At 41.6% G+C, this 9,350-nt stretch overlaps 2 protein-coding genes across 4 annotated transcripts in view; both read right to left on the bottom strand.

Moving 5' to 3' along the window:
* Positions 1-222: 222 nt before the first annotated feature.
* hoxa1a (homeobox A1a) lies at positions 223-4,142 on the bottom strand. Its single transcript, XM_074614580.1, has 2 exons — positions 3,274-4,142; positions 223-1,735 (listed from the first exon to the last, which is right to left on the bottom strand). Exons 1-2 carry the CDS (start codon positions 3,884-3,886, stop codon positions 1,368-1,370), a joined length of 981 nt encoding a protein of 326 aa, XP_074470681.1. The 5' UTR covers positions 3,887-4,142; the 3' UTR covers positions 223-1,367.
* Positions 4,143-8,811: 4,669 nt separating this feature from the next.
* The window catches only part of LOC141755026 (homeobox protein Hox-A2a-like), a 4,262-nt gene continuing 3,723 nt past the window's right edge, over positions 8,812-9,350 (bottom strand). For 2 of the 3 annotated variants that reach the window (XM_074614577.1, XM_074614578.1), the window contains exon 3: positions 8,812-9,347. In XM_074614577.1, coding sequence (XP_074470678.1) covers positions 9,145-9,347 — 203 coding nt within the window. In that variant the 3' untranslated portion in view covers positions 8,812-9,144. The remainder of the gene's footprint in view (positions 9,348-9,350) is intronic. The other variant, XM_074614579.1, reaches the window with a different exon arrangement.

Below are 9,350 nucleotides of genomic sequence, written 5' to 3'. Positions count from 1 at the left end.
CAGGCGTAAATATAACAGAACATTAATTAATAGCTATTGTTGAAGCAAAAATGTGGAGCTGACCGTGTGACATACAGTGCTGCAAGTTTTCACTGCTCCTCTTCTCATCAGGTGGTGATGATGACACCTCCTTGTGACTTGGAGGAGCTGAGGAGTTAACGCTGACAGGGCCAGTGGGGCCCCATCCTTGTCGATAGCCTAACCTCGATGTATTAATCGATAGAGTTTCTTTTTTGTCCCCTCAATAAGCCGAGAGCTCGATAAGGTTGTCATCACAAAATGACGCTGACGTCCGCGCTCTCATCTCCTCTCGTGGATAAACATGCCTTTATTATGCCAATAACTCTTTTACCCCAGGGACTGGAGCGCGCACGGACGCATACATTGAGGGACTCTGCAGCGCGTGAAAGAGACACGTGCAGCTTCTCAAACGATGGGAACATGGACAGAGCTTAGAATAAAGGTCTGATAGGCGGATTTAGATGGAAGATTTGCTTTTTAATCCTCAAAAAATCCTTTCTAATTCTGTCTCCCCCCTCAGCAATGACACAGATGAATAGTTTTTTTATAGGTAAACGCACTTTAATACACATGATTGACCCGTAAACGTCTCTCTGGACAAACCATTTTGTATTTGCTCCACTGGATTAAATATATAACAGATGAACATACATGGCCTTACATGACCGGTTCCTCCAACTGATAAAACTCAGTGCCCTCTCTAATAATACATGAAAGCATTACGCATCATGCGAATCTCACACAATAGACATTCAGACAGTCGCGACAGACAAACACACAGAGGCCTTAAACACGGAGGTGACAGTGATTAAGGAGGTACTATAACAATACACTCTATAGGCTAACAGATTAATAAACGAGGTCATCTCGTTGATTGTGTGATGCCTAATTGACGACATCCAGTGCAATCACCCATGACCGCGTGGCCATTACGCACAACTTTGGCACATTTGAGGTATTTGTTTGTGTGTGCAGCTTTGCGACTTTTACATTGACACTCTCTCAGCAGCACTGATCAGGAGCAGGTGTAAGGAAGATACTGGATATCTTTTTGCACCAACATAGTCGTGGTGCAACGCGCGTATTTAACCTTAAATTAAAAGAAAATTGACACGTTTTAAACCATCGGCCTACAGTTGTTTGGACAGTAATGCTCTTCCCGAACACAATACACAATAAAAAACAAATCCATAACGCAGAAACAGTCCATATTAATGCTCCACATAGTGCATTAATTCATCCTAAATGTCCACATGTCATCCATCAACTTTGGTACACTGGGTATGAGCTTTTTGGTATATACAGGCCGCCTGTGGCCCAAAGAGGTAAGGAGGCAGTTTTGGTTCTTAGTTGGAGGAGTAAGGATCAGACACAGTGGAAGATGTGGGTGATGGAGTAGATGGGGCTGAGATAGACTTCTCTGATGCTGCATCGTCCATTTTCTCTTGATTGCTCTCTCCCGGGTCTGAGGATGGAATTTTGGCCGGCAGCAGCCCTTCTTTCTCCCTCTTCTTCTGCTTCATCCTCCGGTTCTGAAACCAGATTTTCACCTGAGTCTCATTCAGCTGCAGCGCGGCCGCGATCTCCACGCGCCGCGCACGCGTCAGGTACTTGTTGAAGTGGAACTCCTTCTCCAGCTCCGTCAGCTGCTTGGTGGTGAAGTTGGTCCGGACCGTGTTCGGCTGACCTCCATAACCGTACTCCCCAGACCTGCCTGTAGACAGAGATACAAATCACCGTGAACAAGGCGAAAAAAAAATGTCCCTACATGTCCTCATGCCCACAACACACATGACTAGTTATTATTAGACAACTGTTTGTGTCTGGAAGCAACTTTTACGCAGCAAGAAGCCTTTTTTACGCAGCAGAGCAACTTTTACACAGCTGTCAATTAATGGCATCTACTTTGAAATATGCTTTAATACATGTGTACATGCATGGTCTAACATAATACTAGCATCTGTTACTATATCCTTCTGGGAACCAAGTAAAAAAAGAGTCTTCCAATTACTTGTTTTGTGTGATTTCCTTCCTATTTAGGGTTAAAAGAAAATCTTACAATTTAGGCTTTTTGAACTTTATTTTTTATTTTACAGCATGTCCACTGTAGTGGACCACAGGACCATTTCAGTGTGAAAAGACTAAAAAAATGAAAAGATTATGGCCGTAGAGTGATATTAAACCAAGAATACATTCAACTTGATTAAAAAAAACACACATGCCATATCACTGGAAAGCCCATGATGTCCTCTTTACAATACACCAGGGGTTGATAGAGTAGGTCAAAATATCCACTACAGAGGACACATGTCAATGGGCTGGGTCTCAGGAGGATATACATTATAATACTTATACAATAATAGGTATTCCCAGCCTTCTGTCTTTTCCTATAAGACAACATAACAAATTATAAACATGGCACAATCAGCACTAAGTGTCAAACATATAGAATACAATTTAACTCCACAACATGGCTTCAAACGTGTTTATATTCCTGTGTCCCACACACACACGAACATGTCAACATTGTCTGACATCACTTAAATGTAAAGAGTTTTGGATCACTCATAAGCCAAGGTTGTTTACAGTCAGATTATTTCTCTATTTTTCAAGTTCAGTGATTCAGAGTGTCCTGTTGTACTGCAGCACAGCCTGGCTCAGTAGTATATCTGTAAAACTTCAAATTAAACTTTATAGCTAAATCAAAATCTTACTTGTCTGTCTTTCTGTGGTAACAGTATGTCTATTGTATGTGTACTTTTTCTCAAAATGAGCTGCCTATGGATGCAAAATTAATTTCAGTGCAAACAAAGTAATATATAACAATGAAGTTGTATCGTATCGTATCGTATAACACTTTGTGCCATCGGCACTTGGCACTGTAATGGAAATGCTGTCTATAATCCAAGATGAGTCCTAATGAACGTTGAGATAAGGATCTCAAACAGATGAAATGTCTTTGTTGTATTTTATTCTTGCAAGGAAAGGCACTGGTTATACAGAGTCACACAAAGTCTGCAGAAGAGTGCAATGCAGGAGAGTAGTGCAATGTGATTATATAGAAATCTACAACAGGGACTGTGAGAAAAGGAGTTGTTTTGCACAGATAAGGAGTTGTTTTACTCAGACAGTGTCCCAGTAAAAGTCAACACTCAGTACTTTCCAACTACAAGAGACGAAGAGCACACAGACAGCAACTTCCCACTATTGCATAAAGAGACATAAAGAGTAATTTTCCATTACAGCACCCACCTGTTTTTGGTGGGTTCCTCTTGACTTTCATCCAGTCGAAGGTCTGTGCAGAAGATGCGCCCTCAGACAGAGGTGAACAGCAAGCCTCCAGGTGAGCAGCGTGCAGAGGTGACAGCGGGTTCGAGCACCCAGGAAAAGGGGCTGCTTGCTGCTCGTGCACGCCGCCATAGGCCGCGTGGGCATACTGCAGTTGACCCAGTGGGTTGGCACTGTAACCTTGGCGATGATGCTGAGACACCATCGAGGAGGAAATGTTACCCGAGTACATCAGTGGGCCGCACTGCTGGGGGAATCCAGCTGTGGAGTCTACCTCCTGGTTGAGCGCGTAATGGTTGTACGTGGCACAGAAACTTTGGGGTGCATAGCTGGAGCTGCAGGCCGGATAGGGGAGACCTAGAGAGCCTGCAGTAGACTGGTATGACCCCGGCTGATGAGGGATGCCTTCAGGGGAAGCCCTGCTGCTCCCCATGAAGCGCTCATCAAGCGTCCCGCAGTTGTTGACAGTCACCGCGCACGACTGGAAAGTTGTAATCCCGTGGTCCGAGTGGAAAGCCCTGACAGAGCATGAGCCGCCTTCACCGCTCATCACCGGGTAGTCTAAGAAGCTGCTCATTGTGGCATTGTTCTGCCAGGGAACCGAGGGACAGACACCCTCTGATATCTATTCCTCTGATATCTATTCCTCACTCTTACCCTGAGTGACCGTGCCAACCTTTACCTATACTCTGTCCTTATCATAGGAGGGAGGGTATGTGCGCACGGGCCGATATCAATGAGCTGTCACGTGGGCTCAGGTCAGCCAGTGGTACTTGTCCTTATCTCCTTAGCCCGGTGACAGATTGGTGTTTGAGTGGCTATTTAAATTCCAGGGCGCTCGTCGATCAAGGTGACGTTGCGTCGACACTATAATGTATTGGCCGAGCAAACAATGAGCTGGGAGGCAGACGGCGGTGGACAGCTCCGGGGTCGCATGAAGAGCGGGGAAAAACGAGCAAAAACACGGTGTCTTCTATTCTAACCCCCTGCTGGGTGCTTTTCCCACCTGGGGGAAAAAGATGAACGTTTCACCCTCTGCAACCTCTCCATGAGGACGACCTCGCACTCTGACCTCAGGTACGGTATTTTTGGAATATAGAGAGGAGAATATGTGTGTGTGTGTGTGTGTGTGTGTGTGTGTGTGTGTGTGTGTGTGTGTGTATGTGCTGGTGCGTGTGACTCAGATCATTTGGAGCAAATAGACAGATTATTTTTCTATTTTTCAGTTCAGTGATTCAGACTGTCCTGTTGTACTGCAGCACAGCCTGGTTCAGTAGTCTCTCTGTAAAACCTAAAACTAAACTTTATAGCCAAATCAAAATCTGCGCGAAGATCATTGGCCAACCTGTGACAGACAGCCTCCTTTTCAAGCAGCTCACAACAAGAGTATGCTCAGACTTTGCCAACAGCATCTCTTCGGATCACTTACATGTTTTAAATATCAACTTCTGCCCTACAAGAGGCGATTTAGAGTCCCTACATTTAACCTGCATCAGGCTAAAGAACGCTTTTGTAATGGGTTCTGTATGAATAATTGTGATGTGTTTTGTTTTTTTGTCTGATGGGTCTTACTTGTCTGTCTGTCTATGGTAGCAGTATGTCTATTGTATGTGTACTTTTTCTCAAACTGAGCTGCCTATGGATGCAAAATGAATTTCAGTGCAAACAGACAATAAAGTTGTATCCTATCATTATCATATCGTATCGTGTCGTATCTTATCGTTTCGTATCGTGTGCACGTGGTTGTGCGTGTGTCCTCCGTGCTTGTCTGTATCCGCACGCGCATAACAGCCGTGATGTCATATGTATAATGGTGTTACTCTCTGCTGGATAGATGGATAGCTCATAGTGTGTGTGTGTGTGTGTGTGTGTGTGTGTGTGTGTGTGTGTGTGCTATATTGCCACAGGCTATGTGGGGCTATCAGTGTCCCATTCCAATGCGAAGTGTTTCACGCTTTAACACTGCGAGGGATTTGCTCAGCAAATATGTTCACAGTGTGACAGTGGGGGAGAGGCAGGAAGGTTTCACTCCTCATGACTCAAAGCAAAAAGAAAGTGCTCAAGTTCAGTCAAAGAGAGCTTTCTAATAACTTTGTTCCCCATCAAGGTCGCATTAGAAAATGTTTAGCTGCTTTTCAGTACTTGCTGCGAGGTCACAGGTGATGTAACGACAAGAAAAGCTATTAAACATTAGGATGATGTAGTATTCATTTTTTCCCTCTCCCGGGGTCATAGGGTCTGCCATCTCCTCTGATTTCACTCCCACATGTATATTCATTATGCATGTATAGTGATCAAATGATCTGATAATGCGATGGCTCGTCGTAGAGCTTAATGTAGCCCATATAGCCCGAGGTGCGACTGTGGGCTGATTATCCTGTTAAGTTCATCAAATAAAGCTGTTGCTTTATTGCTTGAAATTAATGGCCACGAAAAGCTGCGCTGAAAGGAAAAAAGGACAGGGGGTGAGAGAGAGAGAGAGAGAGAGAGAGAGAGAGAGAGCGCGTGGGAGAGCTGCGATGCAGCGCGAGCAGAGTGCAGAGACAACCTCTCACTGAGGAAGGAAAAGAAAGGGGAGGGGACAAGGAAGGAAGGAGGGAAGGAGGGAGGAAGAGAGGATCACATGGAGGGATGAGCGCCCCCAATGGCCGTCTGTGGTTAAACACCCAAAAGGCTTTTCAGTGTGTTTATAAATGCACGATGACATGTATTCAGATAGATAGATAGATAGATAGATAGATAGATAGATAGATAGATAGATAGATAGATAGATAGATAGATAGATAGATAGATGTTGTACATAGATATATATATAGATACTGTAGATAGATAGATATCTAGATATATACTATAGATAGATAGATAGATCAATAAATTATAAATAAAGTACCCAAGATCAACATAACACTGACAGAGAGCATAATGCTTGCTTGCTAATACTTATGTACTTCTACCTGAGAAATATTTTGAATATGACTTTTCCTTGTAATGGAGTATTACAGTGTGGTACTGCTACTTTTACTTAGGTAGCTTAAGGAACTGAATACCTCTTCCATTACTGCTTTTAGATTTAGATGTATATAAGATTAAATATAAGTACTATTAACAGACATGGTCGTCTTTTCAAATTTGATACTAAAAGTTTTCAGCTATTTCAAGCTCATGAGATATTAAATATTGAATATGAATTTTCCTTGTAGTGCAGTATTACAGTGTGGTACATCTACTTTAACTTCTACTAATACTTCTTCAATTACTGCTTTTAGATTGAGCTGTATATAAGATTAAATATAAGTACTAAAAACAGACATGGCTGTCAGTTCAAATTTTATACTAAAAGTTTTCAGCTATTTCAAGCTCATGAGATATTAAATGTTGAATATGACTTTTCCTTATTACAGTGTGGTATTGCTACTTTTACTTAGGTAGCTAAAGGAACTGAATACTTCTTCCATTACTGCTTTTAGTTTTAGATGCATAAGATTAAATATAAAAACAGACATGGCCAGTTTTTCAAATGTGATACCAAAAGTTTTCAGCTATTTCAAGCTCATGAGATATTAAATATTGAATATGACTTTTCCTTGTAGTGCAGTATTACAGTGTGGTACATCTACTTTAACTTCTACTAATACTTCTTCCATTACTGCTTTTAGATTGAGCTGTATATAAGATTAAATATAAGTACTAAAAACAGACATGGCTGTCAGTTCAAATTTTATACTAAAAGTTTTCAGCTATTTCAAGCTCATGAGATAATAAAGAAAGTAAAAGGGTGATGCAAACTTCCCACCAGTGGAAAAAAAAAGCGCAGTGGGGTCAATACTACCACCCCCAACCCCCTCCTCTCCTCTCTGTCTTCCCAGCTGCCTCTGCAACAGTAGCGAGTGGGCGCAGTGGATCCCTGCCTTGTGTCTGTCTGCCTGTGGAAACTTCAGCCAGGCCTTCGGAGCATTTCTCGGCTCTTTGTGTGAACACATGTGAGCAGAAAAGGCGCGCTGTCTCGGAATGATTTGGTTATACTGGAGTGCAGAAGTGTAGAGGATCTACCCATTTACCCCTATACCCCCCTCCTTAAACACACACTCACATTGACACACATACACTCACTCCCACAGTATAGGCTAATGCTAAACCAGTCGATAGGCTTCTTATGGCTTCCAGATTATTCGATAAACCGCCGCTGAACACTGGAGGTTATGAATATCACACGTGTAGATGAGTTTCTGGATCGATCCGTGCAACCGGTGGTTGTTTTTTGCTGCTCTTATACGCATACAGTTGTTAAAGTGGAATAACCTATTGAGTCAAGCTGAGCATGCTCTAATAACTGATTCCCATAAATCAACTCAAGTGCAATACAATAGAGCAAGACCATTCATAATCCCCTATATTGAACTTCCTATACTGTTCCAAATAATGTTGTAAAATCCCCCCCAAAAACGCACAAACTGTGCGTAAAAGTGTGGGCAGATATTGCATAATGCTCCTCTCCTACACAGCTATTCTTAGTAAATGTGTGTCTGATAAATTGCCTCAAGTCCAAAAGTAGCCTATTGAGTTTGGGCTACTTCTAAAGAGTGCAGACTCATAACCTGAGCAGCCAGCCTCTATTGCATACACTGCTGCTGTCCCAGAGCCAGAGCAGTGTTTAAACAAGCAATAAAAATGAATTATTACCAAACGCATGCGAAGACTCAGCCCCTTTTTAGCACAGGAATTGGGGAGTCCCGTATGAAAATGTAAGTGGGGTTTTATTTGTGCACATTACGCCACAATTGGTCTCCTTAATGTCCGTCTCATTCATGCCACGGAGTGATTTACGAGCTCCTGAAGGCAAACATGGCTCGGGTATTCGCCTGCAACATGCACACAATGTTAAGAGCCCTCAGAGTCATGCTATATAGATCCGTGCTGGCAGTGTTTGCTTTTACTCTCCAAAGTATGAAGTTTGGAGGTGAAAATAAAAATAATCTGCATTAGGGTTTCTGTAGGCAGCTTGAAATATAGTGCCAGCATGTCTGTGTAAATCTAAGATTTTTTTTAAGTAATTACAGCAAAAGAAATGCTACTATTCTTGCATCAATAATTGGATAATAAACTGCTAATTACCAGACAACTATATTAAAAAAAAAAAAAAAAAAAGTTTAACACCAAAGTTTTAAATAAGAAAATTAACTGCCTTTGCATTAATTTTATAAAAACAAAATACAGATGTTTTTATGTTTCAGTTAACTTTTTAAAACAATCCGCATTATGTTGAAATTAAATTCCACAATAAAAGTAAATTTCAATCGTGTGTGTGCCTTCACAACTCAACGCGGAGTAGAGACTATTTATATTCATTGCCAACCTGTTGTTGAATTTGCATAACGTCTCTATCTTTTTATGCCCTACTTTTTTTTATTTTGCATATTTTCTACATGAATAATTCAAGCAAAAAAAATATCCAGTCTGTAAATAGAAAAAAGAAACGACTCAAAACACCAGGGGAGAAAAAAAAGGATTGTAGCAAGTTAATTGTATTCTAACAAAAATATCCAAGACATTGGAAGCTATACAAAAATAAAATGACCAGGTTCCATAGGCCTATAATATTGTATAATTATTCACATACACTCATAATTTTCCATTCCAAGAGATCAATTCTGTTATGGTAATTACAAGTTTGAGTAGAGCTATTTTCAGTGATTTTCATTTCATCCTTACCTTTGTATTAAGTCAAATATCAACAGAATAAATGTGCCGAATATACAAATAACATCAGAGTTTAATAGCCTGATATTTATTGTCCTCGAGGAAAAAAAAGGAAAAGCTATTGTGATTGATTTTCAGTTAATAGTTCAGATGCTGCAGGTCGATTGTAGTTAGGGACTCCGAGAAAAAATAGAAACTGTCCGTAGAAATGTCCACGGGGCTGTCCAGAGACTCGCACAGACTCGGCGAGGCTGCATCGGAGAGCTGCAGGCAGGAATCCGACGAGAATACTTGAAAATCGTGTATAGAAACATCCAGGGCCGGGGGACTATCGCTATTGTCTG

Source organism: Sebastes fasciatus, chromosome 17, assembly GCF_043250625.1.
Source record: "Sebastes fasciatus isolate fSebFas1 chromosome 17, fSebFas1.pri, whole genome shotgun sequence".
Classification (NCBI taxonomy): domain Eukaryota; kingdom Metazoa; phylum Chordata; class Actinopteri; order Perciformes; family Sebastidae; genus Sebastes; species Sebastes fasciatus.
Note: the sequence above shows the minus strand (reverse complement) of the source record. Positions and strands in the feature narration are given on the sequence as shown.